The following is a 26,928-nucleotide window of genomic DNA, read 5'->3' on the forward strand; positions in this document are numbered from 1 at the left end:
AAGGTCGACTGTTTGACACCGAAAGAGGGCAGGTGGCAATGTTGGATTTATCCAGGAAACAAAGAAACTCTGAAATAGGACACCAATAACATAACAAATGTCAAATAATATTTATGAGTTTGGGGCCTATGCATTTAAGCACGGAGGTTTGTTTAATCCTTTTAGAACAGAAATGTGGATTGTGTATTTTACATTAATTTTTAGAGAAGAAATACTTAAAGTATTTTCTTTATGCCCATTACAGCACTGTCACTTTAAAATGAGGTGTATCTCACGACACTGTTGTCATGTGATCAAGGCAGGAATCTGCCGAAACGCGTCGTGACGATATGGCAAGCACAAGAATAAATATTTAATAATTGCACTGAACCTGGGTCTTCCTCGTCTTTTCAAAGTTTGTTGAAGCAGGACGAGCATTGCAGCATATGTATATGTACATATATATATATATATATATATATATATGTATATGTATATGTATATGTATATATATATATATATATATATATATATATATATATATATATATATATATATGTATATGTATATGTATATATATATATATATATATATATATATATATATATATATGCAATTGCAGCCAAACAAACAGTAGAGCTGAATTATGCTGTAAAGAATTTCCACCATACATGAACATCTGCATTAGAAACATGAGAAACAACACCAAAGTTTGTTTAGAAACTGTTTTAATGGAAAGGGGAGACCTCTCGTCACCCCGAACGTATGGCTGGGTGCCCCGACCGCCCGGGAAACCTTTGCAGGCGCGAGGTGAGGAATGCCGCCCCGCCTCCCGCTGCAAGTTTAAAAGGCGCGGGGGTCTAGGCAGGCGTCCTCTTGTTACCGCGCTCTGAAGGCTGCACCACTCGTCGCTCGTGAGCCCTCAAGGGAACAAATGAATGCTGCCAAGTTTGGCAGGGTATCCAGTCGCACTCTGTTGGGGAAATCAATCCCTTTTCGCCAACAATTCAACCTGGTTAGGCAATGATGGTCATAAGTCAAGGTAGACTTTTAGTTACACATATTTATTCATCTTTAGTTTGAATGCTTTTTCCTTTTATTTCAAAAGGTAAGGCTGTTGCATCACAGCCATGTATCATTTCAAATGTTTTTCCATATACAATTGTTCATCCACAAAATGAAATTAGGACCCAATGCATTTCGTGCTAAACAGCACTTCATCAGGGGAAATACATATCTGTGGGTTAAAACCAAAGGTAAAGCGAAATCAATGATAGGGAAGCAGTCCACAATCATATTAAAAAAAGTGAGAATGGTAAGAATAAAAACAAAATGTAACTCGAGTTTCTTAGTGCAAGCGTGTCCTCTTATATAAACACGTTAGTGAAAGTAAGGTGAAGGCTCCAGATGGCAGTGCATCAAGACGGTAGACTCGGCTAGTAAAGAATCCGATAACATGCGGGTGGAAAGAAGCCGGTAACATGCGGGTGAAAAGAAAAGAAAGTGTCCAGGTACTGGCGTCGCGTTACCCAATGTGTTCCTACTGTGTGGTACATCTCGAGGTTCCCGTGTCAATCCTGCTTGGTACCCCCTTTTCCCTCGGTAACATTGCCTCTGGATCGACAGCTAGTTTCGGGGTGGGAGGTGTTACCACAACCTGCGCAGGCATGCCTGAACCTACATGTTCCCTGCGGCCTACTGCACGTTCCCTTGTTAAAACCCCAACATACCCCTTGTTTGCTCCCATTCCCACCTGATCTAGTCTGAGTTTCTCCCCCGTGGGTTGGTCGAAAGGGCTGTGGGTGTCTCTGCTGGAAAGACCTGAAACCATTCGCACTCGACCCTGCTCCTCCCGCCGGGCCTGGCGTGAACTGCGCATGCCATGATACAGTGTCCAAACAATCCCAAGTCAACGATTCATTAAACTCTTTCGCTTTTCTAAACGACACATCGTACCCCTTCCATGCGTCCCCCCCCATATTTCTCATGGAAGCCCGTGATCCTGCTCTGGTAGCAAGCCAGGTCTCCCAACAATTCTGTTGTTCGCTCACCCATAATTGCATTAAACACAGAAAAAGCCCTGATCCAATTCATCATAGACTCCTCCACCCTGAATTCTGCCATTTTTGCCCTCCATTCACTGGGGTGCATCCATTCCTTCTGGGTTTTGGCATACTCAAATTCACGATTGTCCGTCAACAATGAAAACATATTAATATATTTGTTTGCCCACACCATCTCTTTCGTGGACATCGGAACATGTTGTGCCAGGCATTCTCGCCTTGAAGGCACAGCGCCCTCCCTCATTATTGGGGGCGGCCTCTTACCATTTTCCGTCGCACCTCCGGTTGCGTCCGTCGCCTTATTCTGATTCTTGACCGCGGCCGTGTTCATCACCTGCAAAGGAGTAGAAGGTACATTCCCTGCCCCAGAACCACTTGCCTGCCTGAGCTGGTCGATAATTCGCCTGGCCTTCTCAGCTGGATCTTCCGTCGCCACGGGTCCCCCAGCTCCCTTCTTCAACCAAGGCAATACTGCCGCTAGATGCATCTCCAGTTCAGGGGGGTACCTGTTCCTTATCCAGTCGTGTGATAATCACAGGGATTGGCAATCCCCCATCCGGTGCGGGCACCGGACTGGCCACCGTGATTACTGGGACCAGCGGAACCTCCTCCGGGACCGGGGCCTCGCTAGGACCCCTTTTCACTTTCTTCTTCTTCCCCTTGTCCCCCCCCTGGAGTAATGTTTGGCAAAGCAGGCCCCACAATCCTCTTGGGTCTCCCTGAGGGGCCAGCCTGAGCTTCCACTTTCTTCCGGAGTTCCGTTAAGCTGCGACCCATTTGGTCCACCCTACCAAACTTCCTGTCCATTGCCGACACTCTGTTTACCAGTGTGCGCAGCATCCGTTCCATCTCGGAGCTCTTCCCATTCTTCTTTCCAGGCATATCCGACGTTCTGTTTTTTCTCCGCCTGTTTTCCAGCAGCTCCTCGGATCCCAGATATGCCTCGACGACTGAAACAGAAAAAACAACGATTACCACGTTCAAAAAACTGCTGCTTGTTCCCTTGAGGGTGTCAAATGTCTGAAAGAGGGGGGGTGTGTGGCACTCTGTAGGTAAATTGCGGTTTGGCAATTATTTCAATCTCTTAGGTGCTGGCCGGTTATTTCCCTCTGACCTCCAAGGGAGTTCTCTATGTTAACAAATGAATGCTGCCAAGTTTGGCAGGGTATCCAGTCGCACTCTGTTGGGGAAATCAATCCCTTTTCGCCAACAATTCAACCTGGTTAGGCAATGATGGTCATAAGTCAAGGTAGACTTTTAGTTACACATATTTATTCATCTTTAGTTTGAATGCTTTTTCCTTTTATTTCAAAAGGTAAGGCTGTTGCATCACAGCCATGTATCATTTCAAATGTTTTTCCATATACAATTGTTCATCCACAAAATGAAATTAGGACCCAATGCATTTCGTGCTAAACAGCACTTCATCAGGGGAAATACATATCTGTGGGTTAAAACCAAAGGTAAAGCGAAATCAATGATAGGGAAGCAGTCCACAATCATATTAAAAAAAGTGAGAATGGTAAGAATAAAAACAAAATGTAACTCGAGTTTCTTAGTGCAAGCGTGTCCTCTTATATAAACACGTTAGTGAAAGTAAGGTGAAGGCTCCAGATGGCAGTGCATCAAGACGGTAGACTCGGCTAGTAAAGAATCCGATAACATGCGGGTGGAAAGAAGCCGGTAACATGCGGGTGAAAAGAAAAGAAAGTGTCCAGGTACTGGCGTCGCGTTACCCAATGTGTTCCTACTGTGTGGTACATCTCGAGGTTCACGAAGTACAAATCACCGGTGAACTCATTCATTTCGTGCATGCAGTTAAAACGCCTCTTGGGCGTGTGTCCTGAACTAAATGTTAAACGGGCGAAGGCGCGCGTTCAACTAAGTTTGTGAACATGCAATTATGGTCAAAACACTCGGATCTTACCGGTCTGTTTAACGCTTAAAGCGCATCTCAGCTCTGTGCTCGAAGTCGGGTTAGCTCGCGCATGCGTGCAGCGCGTGTTATCAGGAAGTTACCACGTGACCCAGAAGAAAGCGCAGATTACGAAAAGGGGTTGAAAGAATTAAAGGAATATAAACAATGCAAGCAATAAAGTACGTGGAGTGAAATGTACAACAGATGTAAACACTTTGCTTAAATGTAACAACGTTCCGTATTATATCCAAACTGTGGGTGCATCGGAAAGAACAGTTAAAGTCGCGGCCATCTTAAGATAGTCAAAACCAGTCTACCTGCATACAACTATATTCTAGGTGAAAAGGACACTCGTAATTGCAGGTATTACTTTCAAGTGAAACGCAATTCAACAAGAGACACTATTATTTACAATAAAGTTAACCCATCCTTAAAGCAGTTTGATTGAAAATACATTCATGTGAATGTTTGTCAATAAAAATAAATGTAAATAATTATCAGAAAGAAATCAGAAAAAATGACTGAAGTAAAGGTTCATCACAGGAAGCTACTATATTCAAGACGTTCATTTAACCCCATGGGGTTGCTGGAGTTCAGTTTTTTGATCCAGAACATTTCTCTTTGGAGTAATCTTTTTCTGTTGTCACAGCCTTGCCTTGCGGGAACACACTCCAAAACCAGAAAACGGATTTGGCTGATGTTATGGCCATTTGAAATGTAATGGGCAGCTACCGGAGCTTTGGTGGATCTATTTCTGATAGTGCTTTTGTGTTCTGTTAAGCGAGTTTTAATTTTACGCTCTGTCTTCCCCACATAAGGGAGTCCGCATGGACATTTCAGTAGGTATACCACATTTTTGGTGTCACATGTGGCATTAGTGTAAAGGTTGATGAGTTTTCCTGTTGTTGGATGGTTGATGCTGGTACCACGTATAATGTTGTTACAATGGCCACAGTTTGCACATGGTATTGTTCCTGTGTATTTTTCCAATTTTTTGTGTGCCTCTTTTTCGATGAAATCCTTAAGGTTTCTAGACCTTTGGTAGGCGAACAACGGTTTGCTAAATAATCCATGAAAGTCTGGTTCTTTCTCAATCATTTCCCAATTCTTAAGGATGATTTTCTTCATTTGGAAGCTCAAGGTGGAATATTTTGATACAAACACTGGTCTATCTTGAGTCAAATCCTTTGTGCGTGTTTTCAACAACTCCTCTCTGGAGATGGTTTGGGTTCTGGTTTTAGCTTCTTCCAGAATGTTATCCGGATATTTCCGCTCTCGAAATTTGGTGATCATGGTGGTTGCATTCTTCTCATAAATCTGATCACTGGATGAAATTCTTTTCATCCTCAACAATTGCGAGTATGGCAAATGACGTTTTAAAGACATTGGATGACAACTGTCAAAGATCAGCATATTATTTCTATCTGTCTCTTTGGAGTATACATCGGTTTGGAATTGGTTGTTTTGCAAGGAAACTAACACATCCAGATAAGGGATGGACCCAGTGTTAATGGAGTGTGTAAATTGGATGTGATCATCAATATCATTGATGTTCTTGATGAAGTCCTCGATCTCAGTTGGTGAGCCTTTCCATATGAGAAAGATGTCGTCAATGTAACGCCAAAATTTCAGAATTTTGTGTTGCCATCTGGGATTTTCAAGAATATTCTCTAGTTCCAGTTTATGCATAAAAAGATTCGCATAGCTGGGGGCTGCACAATTCCCCATAGATGTCCCTGCCAATTGTTGGAAATGTTGATCGTTCCAAGAAAAATAACTATGGTACAGTGTAAAATGTAACAATTCCAACAGGAAGATCTTAAGTTCTTGTTTAATGTTATGGTTAATCAGAAATGCCTCTATGGCTTCTAAACCTCTATTATGTGGAATAGACGTGTACAACGAGCATACATCAATGGTGCATAATGTTATTTCCGTTGTGTTGTCTAGTTTGACTTCTTTGAGTTTGGTGAGAAAGTCGGTGGTATCACGGAGATAGGTTGACATTTTCTGAACAAGTGGTTGTAGATGACGGTCCAAATGCTTTCCTATGGGTTCATGAATTGAACCTCTTGTAGACACTATAGGTCTAAAAGGTGGTTTCTTCAAGTCCTTGTGTATCTTAGGTAGCATGTGGATACTTGGGCATTTGGGATAGTCTTGGATCAGGAAACGTTTTTCTTTGTCAGAGATGGTCCCCATCTCAACTGCTTGGTTGATGATGGTTGTCAAAACTCCTTTAAATGTATTGGTAGGGTCATTTGGCAGTACCATGTATAATTTGTCATCAGACACGTGGTTATTCACACTCTCAGTGTAGTACTCCTTATCCATTATGACGATGGCGCCTCCTTTGTCCGCCTTACAACATTTGATTTTGTGATTTTCAGTGATTTTGTTGATCGCACGAATCTCATGGACTGACAAGTTGGAGCGCTTAGAGCTTGGTTTTTTAAATAGTTCCTTTATTTCATTAGATGTAATTGTTTCATAAGAATCCAAAATTTTATGGCTTACAGGAGCCAAAAAGGTACTCTTGGTTTTTAATCCCAACAACGTGTCTTCTGTTTGAGTTGAGGATGAAGGTTCAGGCACCACATTTGTAAAAAAATGTCTCAATCTAAGAGTCCTCATGAACTTAAAAAAGCTCACTTCCATTTCCAATTCGTTGGGTCTGTAAGTTGGTACGAATGTCAGACCACGTTGTAATACAGAAAGTTGACTCTTGGATAAGTTCTCTTTGGATATGTTGATAACTAGGTTGTTTTGCTCCTTGTCGATTGTGCTATTGACGAGCCTGGTTCTCTTTGTGCTCTTGCTCCTCCTGGTTCGACGTGCTGGTTTTGGCCTCTCCCTAAAAAAGGCCTCTCTGATGTAGCGGAGCTAGAAGTACTGGTGGTATCCGTCCTGTTGTCTGTCTGTCTTCCTCGTCTGTCAGACCTTTGGGAATCTTTCTGTGTGGAATCAAAAGATGATGTACTACCTTCATCAGAGGATGGATTTTGGAATGGTCTTTGTTGTCTTCGTTGGGCGTACACCTCGGCCCAATTATACACCTCCCCCAATTTATAATCAATCGTATCGCGCTTGTATTTGCGAATTTTCCTGTCGTTTATTTCTCTTGTGTATCTGTCGAGTTGAATGTTAATATCTGTTAGAGCTCGATCCAGATCATCTTTAGAGAGGTTGCTTTCCAAGTTGGTTTTAATTCTCTTAATATCTTTGTCAAGATCTTCAATGACTCTAGATAATTCATCTATGATGAGTAAGATGAGGTCTAATGAACATTTGTTCAGTATCTCGTACCACCGTTCTGTGAATTTTGGGTTATTCCTGCAAAGTGTCGGCTTAAGGGCAATTCGAAGCCCTCTTGGTATTCTTTGATCCTTGTGATATCTGATCAGGGTTCCTGCGTGGAGTTTCTGGTTAATAATCCGTTTTGAAGTATATAGTAGCTGTTTTAACAAGCTCTGGGATGAAAAGGTACCTGCTGTTGTGGGATCTGCTTCCTGTATCAACGAATAAATCCTGTTGGTTTCCTCGGTGGAAAAAGCAAAAATATTAGCTCTGTTGTCTGTTAAATTCGAAATGTCTTCGTACTCCATTGTACTGAATAGGTGCTCACACTGGTTGGGTCAGAAGTGTCAAATGTCTGAAAGAGGGGGGGTATGTGGCACTCTGTAGGTAAATTGCGGTTTGGCAATTATTTCAATCTCTTAGGTGCTGGCCGGTTATTTCCCTCTGACCTCCAAGGGAGTTCTCTATGTTAACAAATGAATGCTGCCAAGTTTGGCAGGGTATCCAGTCGCACTCTGTTGGGGAAATCAATCCCTTTTCGCCAACAATTCAACCTGGTTAGGCAATGATGGTCATAAGTCAAGGTAGACTTTTAGTTACACATATTTATTCATCTTTAGTTTGAATGCTTTTTCCTTTTATTTCAAAAGGTAAGGCTGTTGCATCACAGCCATGTATCATTTCAAATGTTTTTCCATATACAATTGTTCATCCACAAAATGAAATTAGGACCCAATGCATTTCGTGCTAAACAGCACTTCATCAGGGGAAATACATATTTGAGCTTCCAAATGAAGAAAATCATCCTTAAGAATTGGGAAATGATTGAGAAAGAACCAGACTTTCATGGATTATTTAGCAAACCGTTGTTCGCCTACCAAAGGTCTAGAAACCTTAAGGATTTCATCGAAAAAGAGGCACACAAAAAATTGGAAAAATACACAGGAACAATACCATGTGCAAACTGTGGCCATTGTAACAACATTATACGTGGTACCAGCATCAACCATCCAACAACAGGAAAACTCATCAACCTTTACACTAATGCCACATGTGACACCAAAAATGTGGTATACCTACTGAAATGTCCATGCGGACTCCCTTATGTGGGGAAGACAGAGCGTAAAATTAAAACTCGCTTAACAGAACACAAAAGCACTATCAGAAATAGATCCACCAAAGCTCCGGTAGCTGCCCATTACATTTCAAATGGCCATAACATCAGCCAAATCCGTTTTCTGGTTTTGGAGTGTGTTCCCGCAAGGCAAGGCTGTGACAACAGAAAAAGATTACTCCAAAGAGAAATGTTCTGGATCAAAAAACTGAACTCCAGCAACCCCATGGGGTTAAATGAACGTCTTGAATATAGTAGCTTCCTGTGATGAACCTTTACTTCAGTCATTTTTTCTGATTTCTTTCTGATAATTATTTACATTTATTTTTATTGACAAACATTCACATGAATGTATTTTCAATCAAACTGCTTTAAGGATGGGTTAACTTTATTGTAAATAATAGTGTCTCTTGTTGAATTGCGTTTCACTTGAAAGTAATACCTGCAATTACGAGTGTCCTTTTCACCTAGAATATAGTTGTATGCAGGTAGACTGGTTTTGACTATCTTAAGATGGCCGCGACTTTAACTGTTCTTTCCGATGCACCCACAGTTTGGATATAATACGGAACGTTGTTACATTTAAGCAAAGTGTTTACATCTGTTGTACATTTCACTCCACGTACTTTATTGCTTGCATTGTTTATATTCCTTTAATTCTTTCAACCCCTTTTCGTAATCTGCGCTTTCTTCTGGGTCACGTGGTAACTTCCTGATAACACGCGCTGCACGCATGCGCGAGCTAACCCGACTTCGAGCACAGAGCTGAGATGCGCTTTAAGCGTTAAACAGACCGGTAAGATCCGAGTGTTTTGACCATAATTGCATGTTCACAAACTTAGTTGAACGCGCGCCTTCGCCCGTTTAACATTTAGTTCAGGACACACGCCCTAGAGGCGTTTTAACTGCATGCACGAAATGAATGAGTTCACCGGTGATTTGTACTTCGTGAACCTCGAGATGTACCACACAGTAGGAACACATTGGGTAACGCGACGCCAGTACCTGGACACTTTCTTTTCTTTTCACCCGCATGTTACCGGCTTCTTTCCACCCGCATGTTATCGGATTCTTTACTAGCCGAGTCTACCGTCTTGATGCACTGCCATCTGGAGCCTTCACCTTACTTTCACTAACGTGTTTATATAAGAGGACACGCTTGCACTAAGAAACTCGAGTTACATTTTGTTTTTATTCTTACCATTCTCACTTTTTTTAATATGATTGTGGACTGCTTCCCTATCATTGATTTCGCTTTACCTTTGGTTTTAACCCACAGATATGTATTTCCCCTGATGAAGTGCTGTTTAGCACGAAATGCATTGGGTCCTAATTTCATTTTGTGGATGAACAATTGTATATGGAAAAACATTTGAAATGATACATGGCTGTGATGCAACAGCCTTACCTTTTGAAATAAAAGGAAAAAGCATTCAAACTAAAGATGAATAAATATGTGTAACTAAAAGTCTACCTTGACTTATGACCATCATTGCCTAACCAGGTTGAATTGTTGGCGAAAAGGGATTGATTTCCCCAACAGAGTGCGACTGGATACCCTGCCAAACTTGGCAGCATTCATTTGTTAACATAGAGAACTCCCTTGGAGGTCAGAGGGAAATAACCGGCCAGCACCTAAGAGATTGAAATAATTGCCAAACCGCAATTTACCTACAGAGTGCCACACACCCCCCCTCTTTCAGACATTTGACACCCTCAAGGGAACAAGCAGCAGTTTTTTGAACGTGGTAATCGTTGTTTTTTCTGTTTCAGTCGTCGAGGCATATCTGGGATCCGAGGAGCTGCTGGAAAACAGGCGGAGAAAAAACAGAACGTCGGATATGCCTGGAAAGAAGAATGGGAAGAGCTCCGAGATGGAACGGATGCTGCGCACACTGGTAAACAGAGTGTCGGCAATGGACAGGAAGTTTGGTAGGGTGGACCAAATGGGTCGCAGCTTAACGGAACTCCGGAAGAAAGTGGAAGCTCAGGCTGGCCCCTCATGGAGACCCAAGAGGATTGTGGGGCCTGCTTTGCCAAACATTACTCCAGGGGGGGGACAAGGGGAAGAAGAAGAAAGTGAAAAGGGGTCCTAGCGAGGCCCCGGTCCCGGAGGAGGTTCCGCTGGTCCCAGTAATCACGGTGGCCAGTCCGGTGCCCGCACCGGATGGGGGATTGCCAATCCCTGTGATTATCACACGACTGGATAAGGAACAGGTACCCCCCTGAACTGGAGATGCATCTAGCGGCAGTATTGCCTTGGTTGAAGAAGGGAGCTGGGGGACCCGTGGCGACGGAAGATCCAGCTGAGAAGGCCAGGCGAATTATCGACCAGCTCAGGCAGGCAAGTGGTTCTGGGGCAGGGAATGTACCTTCTACTCCTTTGCAGGTGATGAACACGGCCGCGGTCAAGAATCAGAATAAGGCGACGGACGCAACCGGAGGTGCGACGGAAAATGGTAAGAGGCCGCCCCCAATAATGAGGGAGGGCGCTGTGCCTTCAAGGCGAGAATGCCTGGCACAACATGTTCCGATGTCCACGAAAGAGATGGTGTGGGCAAACAAATATATTAATATGTTTTCATTGTTGACGGACAATCGTGAATTTGAGTATGCCAAAACCCAGAAGGAATGGATGCACCCCAGTGAATGGAGGGCAAAAATGGCAGAATTCAGGGTGGAGGAGTCTATGATGAATTGGATCAGGGCTTTTTCTGTGTTTAATGCAATTATGGGTGAGCGAACAACAGAATTGTTGGGAGACCTGGCTTGCTACCAGAGCAGGATCACGGGCTTCCATGAGAAATATGGGGGGGGACGCATGGAAGGGGTACGATGTGTCGTTTAGAAAAGCGAAAGAGTTTAATGAATCGTTGACTTGGGATTGTTTGGACACTGTATCATGGCATGCGCAGTTCACGCCAGGCCCGGCGGGAGGAGCAGGGTCGAGTGCGAATGGTTTCAGGTCTTTCCAGCAGAGACACCCACAGCCCTTTCGACCAACCCACGGGGGAGAAACTCAGACTAGATCAGGTGGGAATGGGAGCAAACAAGGGGTATGTTGGGGTTTTAACAAGGGAACGTGCAGTAGGCCGCAGGGAACATGTAGGTTCAGGCATGCCTGCGCAGGTTGTGGTAACACCTCCCACCCCGAAACTAGCTGTCGATCCAGAGGCAATGTTACCGAGGGAAAAGGGGGTACCAAGCAGGATTGACACGGTGGCCCGAATGGCTAAGCAATCGCCCGTGGATATTTTGGCTATGACCCCCTGGCTGAGCAAATACCCTGATCATGTATCCGCCAGGATCCTGCGGGACGGCTTCTCGTATGGCTTCAGGATCCCGGTGGGTGATTTTCGGGGGGCCCCCATATGCAGGAACCAACTGTCCGTTACACACAACCTGACTGTGGTCGCCACAAAAATTGCAAAGGAGGTTCGCTTGGGGCGGGTTGCAGGACCGTTTGGTAAAATACCAGCTGCCAATTTTGTGTGTTCCCCATTAGGGGTAGTCCCCAAGAAGGAGCTGGGCGAATTCAGGCTCATACATAATCTGTCTGCGCCAAGGGGGGCTTCCGTGAATGAGGCAATCGATGCAGGCATTTGCAGTGTGAGATATGCATCGTTCGATGACACAGTGGTCATGTTGAATCGCCTAGGCCCCGGGGAGCAAAATCGGATATTGAATCCGCATTTAGATTACTGCCGGTGCATCCCGAGGATCAGCACTTGTTGGGTTTCGCATTCCAGGGTAAATACTACATGGATATGTGCATGCCGATGGGTTGTTCAATTTCTTGTGCTTACTTTGAAATGTATAGCTCATTCCTGGAGTGGGCATTCGCGAGGGCCTCAGGGCACCAACATGTGATGCATTATCTCGATGATTTCCTGTTTCTCGGCCTGGCGGGCTGTCTGGACTGTGCACGGGTATTGCAGGAATTTTGCGTGCTCATGCGGGGTTTCGGGTTCCGTTGGCGCCAGATAAGACAGTGGGGCTAACTACCTCCCTGGAGTTTCTGGGTATTGAACTAGACTCCGTGGATCGCCAAATTCAGGGCCTCCTTGCTACAATGTCTTAGGAACGACAAGGTGACACTGCATCAACTGGAGCAAACAGTGGGACAGCTGAATTTTGCGCTGAGGGTTATACCGATGGCTCGCCCTTTCTCACGATCCATTGCCCTTGCCATGGTTGGCCTCAAGGAAGGGCACCATCGCACGAGACTGTCGGCAGAGGTTCGCCAGGACATGCTCATTTGGCTGGCATTCCTGGCGGATTTCAATGGCCGGGTAGTCTGGAGCAGAGCCCCGCCCTCGTCAGCAGAGTTAGGTTTATGGACCGACTCTGCGGGCAGTGTGGGGTTTGGCGCGATCCTTGGTAACAGATGGTCTGCCCAGAAGTGGCCAGCATGGTGGGAGACGAGTGGCTTGACGACCAACATTGGTTTCCTAGAGTTATCCCCGATCTGGGTAGCATTGTCGGCCTGGCCAGAAGAGTTCAGTAACCACTCGGTGATATTCTGGTCTGATAACATGACTGTGGTGGAGTGCATTAACCAGCAGGCAGCACGCTGCAAGCGGATATTGCGATTGTTGAAAGAAATTGTGTTGAAATGCTTGAGGCTAAATGTACAATTCAGGGCAAAACATGTGCCGGGAGTACTGAATAATGCAGCTGATGCGCTCTCTCGTTTCAAAATGCAGTCTTTCAGGGATTGTTTACCCTCAGCGGAGCTAGTGGCAGCGCCCTTTCCCGAAGCGCTATGGCAAATCGGCGCCCGGACTAAAAAACCTCGTGGCAGCCAGTTTAGTGCCCAGGACAAGGAAAGCTTATGAAGGAGCGTTCCACTCGAATTGTGCCTTTTTGGGCCCTGATTGGGAGCATATATGGGGTCAGGAGGGGTTCTTTACCCAATTTTTAGTGGCACTTCATGAGAAGGGCCGGTCGGCGGCAACTGCCAGTCGGTAGAAGGCCGCCATATCGTTTATGGCTCAGCTCCAAGGGATCAGGGACCCGACAGACTCTTTTACAGTCAGAAAGGCGCTGCGCGGCTGGCAGCGCTTAGAGGGGCGCAAAAGGGATAACAGGCATCCAATAGGATTTGACAGATTGACCGCCTTGCTGGCTAAACTGGGGGTAACGTGCTCCTCACCTAGTGAGGTTGTCCTATTCCGAGCAGCATTTGCACTGGCGTTCTATGGGGCCCTGGTGGCTGCCAATAAAAGGGATACCGTAGGGGGTCTGCGCAGGGCCCACACGCAAGTGAGGGGGGATTCCCTGCTGATCACGATTGCCAGGTCAAAGACAGACCAGGAAGCCCAGGGGAGTAGCATAGTGTTGCAGCGCGCTCCGGGTAGTCCCTGTTGTCCAGTGATGCACGTTGAGGCCTACCTAAAGCAAAGGGTGACGACGTGGGGGGAGGCCTTGCTGCGGCATGCTGAGGGGACCCCGTTAACAAAGTTTCAGTTCCAAAGAGTGCTGGCGATCACGATCACAGCTGCGAGCTTGAACCCGAGTGATAATGGAACCCATTCGTTCAGGATAGGGGCCGCTACAGAAGCGACGGCTGGGGGTCTGCATGCAGACAATGTTAAACAGATAGGGAGATGGTCATCAGACTGTTTCAAACGTTATGTGCGGTTGCACATGTTATAACTTATTTGAGAAGTGCACTCACGCTTGTTGTCTTTTGTTTGGATTACAGTTTCGCGAGCCTGTTACGCAGGGCTGAAATTGGGACCAGCCCAGTATCAGCTATCCACCACTTCAAGAGCAAGGAATAGAAGACGAGTGGTCTGGGTCGTGGGCCACTCATACGTGAGACGGGCCGCGGACATATTCAGGGCAGGTGATGCGATTCACACATCTGAGGAATATGGTTTCAGGGTGTCCCTTCATGGGAAGGGCGGTTTGTGTATTGACCAACTGTGAAATTTTGTGGAAGAATTGTTAGGGAGGCACAGGTCACCGCCATCAGTAGTCATAGTGCACATTGGGGGCAATGACTTGGTGAGGTTGGGCAGACGGGCATTAATCGAACACATACTTTCAGCAGTTAGTTGGTTAGCAAAGACACTCCCGGGGTGCACAATAGCTTGGTCCCTCATGATTCCGAGGAGGGTGTGGAGGGGTGGGTTGTCCACAACAGCGTTGAATCATTCGGTAAAGAAGGTCAACAATAAAATGGAGAAGTTGTTTAGATCTAACCACCTTCAAAGTATACCTCACGGGTGCATCTGGGGGGGACCACTGTTATTCGCATGATGGGGTACACCTGTCCAGGGAGGGGAATGTCATATTGATAGGAGACATGATAGCTTGTCTAGTGGGATTGAGGAGACATGACCTATAGGAGTTGTGGGGGGGCCAGATAGTCGGTCAACTATCTGGCCTGTGGCGGTAAGGTCATAATCGGTGAGCAGTGATTTCAAGGTCCCTAGTGGGGGCGCCACCCATTATGGATGGGAGCGCCCAGGGGGAGGCGGCCATTGGCCCCTCCCACGGGGGGCGGCACCGATTACGGATGGGATCGCCCAGGGGGAGACGGCCATAGGCCCCTCCCTCAAATTTCCCAGGGGGCGGATATACGCTGCGGCGGAAGGTAGAGCGGGGAAAGGGGGGGGGGGGGGGGGGAGTTCACGCTGTCCTTCTTACGGTTACCCCGCACGGGAACTCGGACGTCCTTAAGATGGCGCAGAGTGAAAGGGGGCCCCCATGACAAGGGAAGTTACGGATGGCTATGAGGGTAAAGTCCTCTGCGCATGCGCCACTCATACGTGGTTGATAGGGATCTGACACCGGTTAAGACCTTGCCGTTGGCCCCTAACGATAGGATGTACAAAATTTGTATGCAATGCATGATGTTAGACTCGGTTAGGAAAATCTTTGTATTAGAGATTTGTCAAGGTTAGCCTGGATACCTGTCTACATCAAATGTAATGGAAAGTTGAATTTTGTACATGATAAATGAAACGTTTTTAATTTAAAGTTTTAAATTTTGTTTCATGTTTTTTAATAAATACGGCCAGGGGGGTCGCGAGGCCCCCTTGCCTTCCAAAAAGTTCAAAATGTCTCCTACCATTGGGATTGGTGGTGGAAGGGGTGGCGGGCATCCCGGACCATATGTTTAGAAAGCAGTAGAAATTCTTATAACTCACTGAAAGCATAGAAAGCTCCCAGGCTGCATTGCAAACACATAGTCTAAAAAGACTGAAAAGCTAACCTGTAGCTGCATGTAATAAAAAACTGACACCGTGCCTTTAAGGCACTCATGACCCCCAGTATCCCATCATGCCTCAGGGGTGACAGTTGGGTCAGTTGTTCTTTTCGGAGACTGAAAAAACCAAGTAACAAATAGGTTAACAATATCTCCTCATTAACGAATGTTCTTTGCCTGGGGAGGCGGGAGGGTTGCTTATGACTTTGATGAGGATACCCCTGGAAGAGAACTAGGATTACAGGTACGAAACTAATCCTTCTCTTCCAGGGGATCCTCATCAATAGTCATAAGCTTTAGAATGGAATAGCGAGCCTCACCTCATCCCTGCGGGCAAAGGAATAACAAGACCGTAATCTCATCAACAAGCCTGAGCAGGCCATAGGCTACCCAAACAGATTCCTCAAGGAGGCTTGCCCTACTTGAGTATCGGCCCTTGAATCAGATTCTAGACAGCAATGCCTCGTAAAGGTATGAACTGATTTCCAGGTTGCAGCCTTGCATATCTCTGACATAGGAATGTCATGTAAGAAAGCTACTGTGGCCGCTTTCCCTCTAGTGGAATGCGCTTTGGGTGACCTCAGTAAGGGTTTGCCTGCAAGCTGATAGGCCAATTTAATGCAGGAGACAATCCATCTGGAGATGGATCTCTTGGCCGCTGGAAAACCCGTTCTCATGGAACCATAGTTCACAAACAGTTGATCTGTCTTCCTGATCCCCTTGGTCTTTTCCAAATAGAACTTGAGCACTCTCTCAAGATCCAAGGAGTGCAGTGACCGCTCGGCTGGGGTCGTAGGATTTGGAAAAAACGAAGGGAGGGAAATAGACTGATTTATATGAAAATCAGAAACCACCTTAGGCAAGAAGGATGGGTGAGCTCTCAGGACTACTCTATTGTGGTGGAAAACAGTATATGGTTCCTTTGTACAGAGCGCTTGTATCTCACTTACTCTGCACGCTGACGTAATCACCACTAAAAAGGCTGCTTTCCAAGAGAGATGTTGCAAAGAGGCCTTGTGGATGGGTTCGAAAGGAGGTGACATTAACCTGGATAGAACCAGGTTCAATTCCCAAGGAGGAGAAGGATTTCGCACCGGGGGATAGACTTTTTTCAACCCCTGTAGGAAATCCTTGACCACCGGAACCTGGCATTTTGCGTTTTCGTCGTCTGCAAACAAGTCTATGGTTGGACGACCCCAACAACGGAAAAGCTCTTCTACCACATCGTCGTTTAGCACCCAGTCTGGCTGATCTTCGAAGTGCCTGCTGAGTGCGTCCGCCTTGGTGTTTAATTCGCCTGGAAGGTGCACTGCCACTACTGATAGGCCCCGAGCCAGAAGCCAGTGCCAGATCGCCTGAGCCTCCAGGGAGAGAGGGCGAGATCGTGTGCCTCCTTGTTTGTTCAGATAGAACATGGTGGTGGTATTGTCTGTCTGAACTAGGAATGAGTTGGTGTTTATAGCTGGAAGAAAAGCCTTGAGAGCCAGATGAACTGCACGAAGCTCCAGCATGTTGATGTGGTAGGTTTGGTGCAGTTGACCACCGACCTTGAATTTGAAGGCACCCCATGTGTGCCCCCCAGCCTTCTAGAGAAGCGCCTGTGACCACGGACAGTGTCGGAAGAGGCTGGTGAAACGGCACTCCCAGCAACACACTCTGCGGGCGAGTCCACCACAGGATGGAAGACCTTGCTGCCTGGGACAGACTGATCCGATTCTCCCAATCCCCTGTCGCTAGGTCCCACTGGTCCTCTAGAGCTTGCTGCAGAGGCCGCATTCTCAGTCTGGTGTTTGGCATCAGAAAAATGCAGGAAGCCATGGAGCCCAGCAGGGAAGCTACCTGTCTGACTGTTGGATTCCGAGACTGGAGGAGAGTCCTGCACTTCTGCTTCATAGATGATAGTCTCTCCTCCGAAGGAAACGCTTTTCCCAAACTTGTGTCCAGAACTGCCCCCAGGTAGTGGATGCTCTGGGTTGGTTGTTGGACAGACTTCTCCATGTACACATGGAGGCCTAGCTTGTGTAACTGCTGAAGGCACAGTTGGAAGTCGCTGAGTACCTGTCGGGGAGATGGGCCTTTTAGGAGCCAGTCGTCCAGGTATGGATAGACGAAGAGCCCCTTCTTGTGTAGATAAGCCGCAACTACTGCCATGCATTTGGTGAAGACTTGTGGTGCTGATTTGAGCCCGAAGGGCAGCACTTTGTATTGGTAGTGCGTGCTTCCTACCATGAACCTCAAGTACTTCCGATGGCGAAGGGCGATTGGAATATGAAAGTACACATATTCCAAATCCACCAAACACATCCAATCCCCTAATTGAAGATGTGGACATATTTGGTGAAGAGCCAACATGCAGAACTTTTCTTTGACCACCACCTTGTTCAGAAGGCGAAGGTCGAAGATGGGTCTGAACTTGTCCTCCTGATCTTTTTTGGGGACAAGAAAGTATCTGGAGTAGATTCCTTTTCCCCTTTGAGAGGGAGGCACCTCCTCGATGGCTCTTTTTTGAAGAAGAGACTTGACCTCTCTTTGGTTTAGTTGGTAAGGGCAAGACTTTTTCGGAGGTATGGACTTTGGGATCGCACGGAAACATAGTGCATATCCATTGCGCAGTATATTCAGCAACCAACGATCTTTTGTGATGCTGACCCACTCTGCCAGATGTATTGAAGCACCTTCTCCCACTGGAGGGGTAACGGCGCCAGAGGAAGCCACTGCTCAAGCTTTCCCTCCTCCCGTCGTGGACGAGGACTGTTGATGACCTCCTCTACCCCTGCTGGATTTGCCTCCTCGAAAGTGAGTTTTTCCCTGATTTTTGCTCTGGGACCACTGAGAGGTTTGAACCCTCTGTTGAGCCCCTCTGCCCTTGTTGGATTTGAAGCGTCGTTTGAATTCTTTCTTCTTCTCCAAACAGACCGCTTTTACTGTGTCCAGTTCGGTTTTCATCCGGGTCATCTCCTCATCTGCGTGTTCCCCGAAGAGAGAGGACCCAGAGAAAGGAAGATTCAAGATCCGTTGGTGAGAATCTGGTTTAAGGCCTGTTAAGCGCAACCAAGAAGTCCTTCTGGCACATACTCCATGTGAATAGGAGTGCACCGCCAACACTGCACCGTCCGCCGCAGTGCTTATCATTTGGTTTGCCACCAGACTGCCTTTCGTTAGAGTTTCTTCAAAGTCCTTTTGGTCTTCCTTCGGGAGCTTGGCTTTAAAGTGCTCCATCGAGTCCCATAAGGCTCTGTCATACCTTCCCAGGAGCGCGGACGCACTGGATACCTTCAAGGCAGAAGCGGCAGCATTACAAACTTTGCGACCCCATGAGTCCTGTGTCTTACTGTCCTTATCTGGCGGGACAGAAGATGAAGGAGCGACTGCATTGGTCTTTCGAGCCGCTGCCACAATCACCGAATCTGCTGGTGGATCAGATTTGACAAAGACTGGGTCTGAGTCAGCAGGCTTATATTTCTTTTGTATACGAGCCGGCACTGCTCTGATGGTTGCAGGGGTGAGGAAAATGTTCTTGACTGGATCCATGATTCCAGGGACTAAAGGAAGTAACGGACGGGAAGAAGATTTTCGGTGTAATGTTTCAAAAATTACCGTGGTAGCCACTTGTGGGACAGCCATCTCAATATTTAATTTCTTAGCCCCTCTCTGCAGGACATCCAGATAGGTATTGATGTCGTCCACTGGAGAGACTCTGGAGATAGGGCTGTCTGTGAGAGTAGGGGAGTAATCCCTAGTGGAAGATTGGGTAGAGGAAGTAGAAGAGGTGGAAGGAGTTCTTCTACTCCTGCGATGGGTACTGTGTCGACTCTCGCCGGATCTTCTGGAACGCTCTTCCCTTCTTGGAGAACGAGACCTTCTGGGACGTTCCTCTCTCCTAGGAGAACGAGATCTTCTTGGACTTTCCTCTCTTCTTGGAGAACGAGATCTTCTTGGATGTTCCACCCTTCTTGGAGAACGAGATCTTTCTGGCCTCCTTTCAGGTGAACGTGCTGCCTATTGTCAGGGGGGACAGACTCTGTCTACCTCAGCAACCAGCCTTTGCAGCGGAGATCTATGTTCCGGGCTGACGTAATGCCGAAGGCGTTCCGTAGCCCCTGAGTCCTGCCAATTTTGCAGTGGTGCATTCCATCTAGGGGACAGCCTCACCCCAGGAGCAGAAAACTCTGACCGACGTGGAGGAGATTTCCGGACAGGACTTCTGGTGTTTGCAGATGATCTGGAGGAACCAGAAGACTGGGAAGATGAGTGACGCGAAGCTGATTCCGTAACCAAAATCTCAGATCGCCATGACATTGATCCAGCTCTCGACGGTGAAGAATGACGCCTCATCGTCTAATCGCCATGTCTCGACGCTGGATCTCTTCCCCTCGACGCCGACCGCCTCCGGGGCGTCGACGGAGCAATCACTTCCGACGTCGGATGTCTTGACGACAAGTGATGTGAAGAACGATGGTCTCTCTATGTCGAACGGCGACGGCTTGCCGACGACGGAGCTTTCTCCCTCGACGTCGAGTATGTACGTGACGACGGCAGAGGAACCTTGCACGTCCTCGACGCCGAACGTGGACGAGACATCGACGGAGATCAACTCCTCGACGCCGATCGACGCCTGGTTGTCGACGACGGAGGGGTCCTGGTCCTCGACGCCGATCGACGCCTGGTTGTCGACGGTGGAGGGGTCTTGGTCCTCGACGCCGATCGTCGCCGAGTTGACGATGGTGGAGGGGTCCTGGTTCTCGACTCCGAACGTCGGCGAGATGACGACGACGGAGGGATCCTTGTCCTCGACGCCGAACGTCGCCTGGTTGACGACGGCGGAGGGGTCTTGGTCCTAGACGCCAATCGTCGCCCGGTTGACGACAGCGGAGGAGTCACTGGCCTCGACTCCAATCGCCGCCCTGTTGACGACGGCGGAGGCGTGACCTCCCTCGACGCCGATCGTCGCCTGGTTGACGACGGTGGAGTGGATTTCGCCGACGGAGCTGGCATCCTCGACGTCGGTGACAAACCTGATCTTCTTTTCTACGGCGAGCCCGCCGTCGATGGTCGTTTTTCAGCTGGAAAACTCACCGGAAGATGTTTCTTCAGCGCCGAGCCCGACGTTGAAGTAGGACGACGAGAAGACTTGCCTTTAGAAGGACTTCTGGCCCTCCTGCTGCCCTTCTTCACTGGAGATCTTCCTCTGGTGAATCTTTGAGCCAGTCCATAAATGCGGTTTCTTTCTCTGTCCTTGAGAGTTCTCTCAGACAGGCGTTCGCAGTGAGGACAGTCCTTAGGATCATGATGATCAGGCAAGCAAAGTATACAGACATCATGACTGTCTGATTTTGCCTTCTTGTTGCCACAAGAAGGACAGTTGTCAAAAAGAGAAGGCATTTTAAAACAAAATGCCACACAAAAACTGTCTAAAAGAGAGAAACCTTAAATGACAAGGTGTTAAAAGTCAAAGTAAGTCCAAAAGTTAGAAAATTAAAGCAAATTTCTGTCAGAAAAGCCAGAAATGAGTGGAGCTGTGTTACCAGGATCCTTCCTGAAGGAGCCGGAAAGAACAACTGACCCAACTGCCGGACTGGGAACTGAAAGCAGCCCCGGCAAATTTAGGCAGTGCAGCCCCCATCCGGTGCGAATCGAGCGAGCGCAGCGAGCCTGTCCGCCACTTGGGGGGGAGCCTGACCGCCACTTGGGGGGTTTGGGGGTGTTCTCCCCCCCCAAGAAAAGTTTGGAAAACGACAGACCAAAATGGTGCATTTTACAGCACATAAATCATTACATATTCAAATTGTATCAACTTTCAAAGCACAGTAAATAGTAGATGATGACCTTAAAGAACATCAGGTTACCCACCCAGTCATATGTACCCATAGACATTCTATCAGAGAGCACCAAAAATAGACACAAGTAGTGAATCAGAGTGAACAAAGTAAAAGTGAGAGTAACATTTTGTGGTTTCTCTCATAGAAATGGGTGTCCCCCCCAAGGCAAACAAGACATGTCACAAAGACTATATACATGGGTAATCACATACATGGCCACTCTGTTATGGCATAGTTGTTCTAGAAGCAAGGATAAGTACATATGTTCAGCTGCTTTGAAGTGACAGGTCATGACTACATGTTTGGGGGCATGTCTGGCTGCTAAACGTTTTCATATCAAAATGGTGAACACTGCATGCACTCATGGAGTGCACCATGTTAGTAAACATTCTCTGTTCGCTTTCACTCCTGCAGTGTGTGTATTGTCTAGTGGCACAACCCCCCAGGAAGACCCACACATACACTTCACATTTGGGGACAGTGGCTGTCCAAGCGTATCATGTAACCGTGTGTAACAATAAAAAAATCACTGCTTGTAGGTTCATGTGCTATAGTATTTTAACTGTAATGGAGGGAGAGAATATAGGTGAAGGGTAACAAGTTTACCGAGTCCTATATTATAGTACCTATATGGACTATAACACTCCATAATTTCAGACTCTTGTCTGCAAGGCTGGCTGCACTGTACCAAAGACACAATTCAAACCTGGAACACCAGGTTCTGAAGTCAGCAGCTCTAGGCACTCAGCCACATTTCTTACACAGTAGGAAAATGGAGTTTATTACAGTGGTACTTGTTTAATTGACTCATGAAGACTAAACCGCTGGAGTGGAACAATGCTGATTAGCTCCTGTTATTTGTAGGTGTCGTAAAAACTATTCAGAAATTGCATTACACAGTGAGATATATTCCTAGTTTAATTGTCAAGGCATAAATAAATGTGAAAACAGGAGTTAACATGAGCAATGGCTAATAGACTGTCAGTTTTCAGCAGATGCCTGAACAAGCAGACCAAGTGGAATTAAGTCATTTCTGCTTCACGTTTTTGGGAAAAATCCTAACACTGTGTCTTGTGAAATAACAGAGACAGTGAGGTTTTGTGTTAAGGTTGGTTCATAATTGCTTTCTGTATATTATTATGGTAACCTAGTGTTAATATAAGCATCATCCTACAGATCTGAACGCTGTAACCCTCCTGAGTAGCACAAAGGCTAATTGTGGTTGAAGTACTTAATAGGATGTATACATTTAAAAGTTTTAAGAGAAAATATAAAAATTTACTTTTTAGACTTTAAGGTAATACATTTTACATTTCATAAAATAAGTTCATTTACTTACTGACTTGTTGCATCAGCTCAAACATGCTGCTGAGATTGTATGCACTGCACTCAGCTGGATTAAGGAATGACAATAATAGGATTTAAAAAGGTAATTACTTGCCCTTATAAAAATATCATTAAAAAATGACAGTGAGTTTGCGAACACAACTGCACTGCGGCTTGTTCATTAACCCACTTTGATGTTAGAGACATATAGAAGCTAGCAGTAAAGTTAAATGCATTAAAGCAGAGCACTTATATTAATACACCAATTGGAACTGTTTTCTGCCAGTGGTGAAATGGTAGAAAACCGATAAACAGACATATGTGACGAAGTGCTAATTTACAGTGGCCAAATAAATGTTCATTATCAAACAACACTTTACCAACTCCAGTTTCCCCACAGGCGGTAAAAGGGTCGAGAGGCCAAGTAGTAGCGAGTTGTGCTGGATTCCAGTGGTAGAAAGGTAAAGATGCCTTCAAGGGAATTTGTTTTGAAAGTATTTGATGATTCTAAGTAATTTAAAAGGATAAATCAATATTCCTTATCAACAATCAATTGAGCACAGTAATTATTGATTGGTTATAGGGCCTCTATTAGGTCAAAACATATAGACAACATATAAACAACAGACACAAAGGTGTATTAGAAAAATATAGTTTTTATCAAAGAGTCGTTTGAATAAGTCGTTTCATATACAGATAAGTGAAAATACAAAAATACTTAGGCCTGTGGGTACACACACAAATACATAAATAAGTGACTCAACAGAACCTAAGGACACCTATCCCAAATCAAACTAAATAAAACAAGATAGGGATAAGATGAAAGGTCGACGTTTCGGTTTCCTAAAAAACAATTGCAGAAACCATCTTCAGGACTGATGTCAATTGGGATCTGTATAGAAAAGGTTGTAATCTCAATTCCCAATGCTGCAGGTCTAGGGTGGTTGTAAATCGGTCACAGTATTGTGTCAAATTAGGTACATGTGCTGCTCCTATTTTATAAGTTTGTATGGCTCCTGAGTGTTTTGAAGAGGTTGTCTATTGTGTGCCGCAACCTATAGTTTGATGATGAAATGAATTTAATTCAAATCGGATCTTCAAAAATCACAAAGTCATTTCTCGGGATATACAGAAAAATCTAGTTATGCCGTAAGAGTTGAGATATTTCGGGGCACACTTCAATTGGACACAGATGAATGCTCTAATAACACAGGTGATGGCGAAGTGCAACGCAGCATGCAACCAAGTTGATTGCATGCTGCGTTGCACTTCGCCATCACCCGTGTTATTAGAGCATTCATCTGTGTCCAATTGAAGTGTGCCCCGAAATATCTCTACTCTTACGGCATAACTAGATTTTTCTGTATAGCCCGATTTGAATTAAATTCACATGTACCTAATTTGAAACGATACTGTGACCGATTTACAACCACCCTAGACCTGCAGCATAGGGAATTGAGATTACAACCTTTTCTATACAGATCCCAATTGACATGAGTCCTGAAGATGGTTTCTGCAATTGTTTTTTGGGAAATCGAAACGTCGACCTTTCATCTTATCCCTATCTTGTTTTATTTCGTTTTATTTGGGATAGGTGTCCTTAGGTTCTGTTGAGTCACTTATTAATTTATTTGTGTGTGTACCCACAGGCCTAAGTATTTTTGTATTTTCACTTATCTGTATATGAAACGACTTATTCAAACGACTCTTTGATAAAAACTATATTTTTCTAATACACCTTTGTGTCTGTTGTCTATATGTTTTGACCTAATAGAGGCCCTATAACCAACCAAAAATTACTGCGCTCAATTGATTGTTGATAAGGAATATTGATTTATCCTTTTAAATTACTTTGAATCATCAAATACTTTCAAAACAAATTCCCTTGAAGGCATCTTTACCTTTCTACTTAATTACCCAAGCCCTCAAGGGTATTCTGGGTCGCTCACTTTTTGTTGAGGATTCCAGTGGTGGCTGGTGACATATGAAAGCGGTGAGGCGTACATGTTCACGATTAGTGGCTGGTGTCAAGACCAACCGTCATAAGTAGGGCTGCGGGGTGGAAAAGGCAGTTCAAGTCTCCCATGAAAAAAGTTTTGAAAACAAGAGTGGGCAAATGCCGCATTTTCAAGCAAATTTCAGAAAGCAACGAGTTTAATAAAGAGCTATATAAAACCTGGAATATTTAAAGCATACATCTTTAGATATATTGTGGGTAATAGTAATTAACACATAACATGCAACACATTTGCTGCCATTCATTCCTGTCCAACAAAAATAACATTTAAAAATATTTTTTAGAAGATATTCTATACCTTCTTGCAAGTAAAAGCCACTTCAGTTCTGCATCTTATATTGGTAATGTATAAATTATAGTATAAGGAACAGATAACAACTGCAAACTCTCTGAGATGGTCAGAAAACTAGCATCAAAGGCAAGGCGGGAGCCTTGTGGGATTTTCCTTTCTGAAAGTTAACACTACATACACTACAGCTAGAGGCCATACATGCTTCTTTGAATTGCCAATCTGCTCTGCTGTGCTGGATTCCAGGCCCTGCGTTCATGCCCTCAGAAGTTACTTCAATGTATTGCTTGCATTTGTGAGGGTCTGAAAAGGCTGCTTTCCTTAAAGCCATCTGTCAGGCCATAAACACTAGGCTCAGGATGGACATGGGCTGTAAACTACTTTTTACATTTGCGGAATGCATAGAGGTACATGTCTACGTCGAAAACGTTTCTTGTGAACAATTCCATCTTCTATGTACATATTGCCCTTCCATCATGTTGTACATTGAAAAGCCATGAAAACACCCCTTCATGATGCTCCTGCATCATGCTTCCACCGTAAGAAACCAACACATTGGCGCTGTATTCTGTTCAGTACTGGGTGCCCTTTCACTATGACCAATGCAAAAAACTCCTAGATGATGGTGCTGCTGACCATTGCTCTCACAAAAAGTTGTATGTACATTACTCCATCATTATACCAATGCATAAAAGACCTGTACACAATAACCCTGGAAATTATCTTTAGAAGTTGGACTCGTACATTGTTACTCTACATAACAGAGCCCGGCACTGTGCCCTGTACATTAATCCTCAGCAAAATGGTTTTACACAGATCGGCATGAACACAAAGCATGTTACAATGCCTCAGCAACATGCCTCGGTCCACAGCCAGTGCAACATGCCCTCTCACAAAGTGCTTTCACACAACCCCCTGCAGGGGATCCCTTCCCACCGCCCCTGCAAAGATCCTCCTGCATGGATCGCCATTTCAGAAATACTTACTTAGGGTGTCTGCATACAGCCCCCGCTTGAAGCTGCACAGATGGAGGCTGGCAGAGATGGAGGATGGTGGGGTGCACGCAGTTACACTATGTTGTTACCTAAAGTGCCAGACCTGTCTGAGGTGTCACAGGCCCCTGGGCAACTGTGTGTAAAGCCCTCTTTTTCTTTGAGAAGCACCCTGGCTGCACACCCTCCTGCCTGTGAACGGTGTGCAATGCACATGACAATAATTACCAGGTACCAGGACTGCCATTGGTGCCAGCTACAGATATGCATGGCACATAAGGGAGATATGTGGCCTAGTTCTGGTGAAAAGTACCACAGACAAACAAGGAGACCTCTATGCTAATCATGGCTCCCTCGCTTGATCAAGATATGTTATTCTCTGCTGATGAAACCATTCTTCCTATATTCAGAGTTAGGGTTTCCAGAACTTTAGCAAAAACCTTGCTGTGTTATTCCTGCTTATTTCCTTGGTTCCAGTTTTAGAGACACTGCGTCCCACTTGTGATTGCAGCAGGGAGGTTGTACGCTTTTTACACAGAGGCCGAGCAGAGGTTTTGGCGCCTTTCGGCAAACCGCCCTCCCTGGCCCTATTCTGGAAAAGAGTCTTATCTGGGTTTCTGGTGAAAGTTAGGTCGACCGGTTGAAACATTGGACAAAGCCAGCAGCTTCTCTGACAGGATAGCGGGCCCGCAACAGGCTGGACACAGGAGCAGGCTATTGACGTCCCACTTGCTTCAGGTTTAAAACTTTAGACAATGTGCTGTTTTACAGTTGAGTGAGGTTTTATACCATAACCATCTCTATACAGCCTTCCTCATTTCGCTACATAAATAGATTTTGATACCTCACCTGCTGCATCTAAGTGCTATCCAGGGGCAGCTGGTGACATTTGAAA

At 45.7% G+C, this 26,928-nt stretch overlaps 1 protein-coding gene across 11 annotated transcripts in view; it reads right to left on the reverse strand.

The window, feature by feature from the left end:
- The window catches only part of NAP1L4 (nucleosome assembly protein 1 like 4), a 1,422,554-nt gene that overhangs the window by 112,232 nt on the left and 1,283,394 nt on the right, over nucleotides 1–26,928 (reverse strand). For 6 of the 11 annotated variants that reach the window (XM_086957862.1, XM_086957857.1, XM_086957863.1 and 3 more), the window contains one exon: nucleotides 22,749–22,802. The exons of the other annotated variants lie outside the window; for them this stretch is intronic. In XM_086957862.1, the coding sequence (XP_086813988.1) occupies nucleotides 22,761–22,802 (42 nt within the window). In that variant the 3' untranslated portion in view covers nucleotides 22,749–22,760. The remainder of the gene's footprint in view (nucleotides 1–22,748; nucleotides 22,803–26,928) is intronic. 11 annotated transcript variants of the gene reach the window in all.

Source organism: Lissotriton vulgaris, chromosome 2_1 (genome assembly GCF_964263255.1).
Source record: "Lissotriton vulgaris chromosome 2_1, aLisVul1.2, whole genome shotgun sequence".
Lineage (NCBI taxonomy): Eukaryota > Metazoa > Chordata > Amphibia > Caudata > Salamandridae > Lissotriton > Lissotriton vulgaris.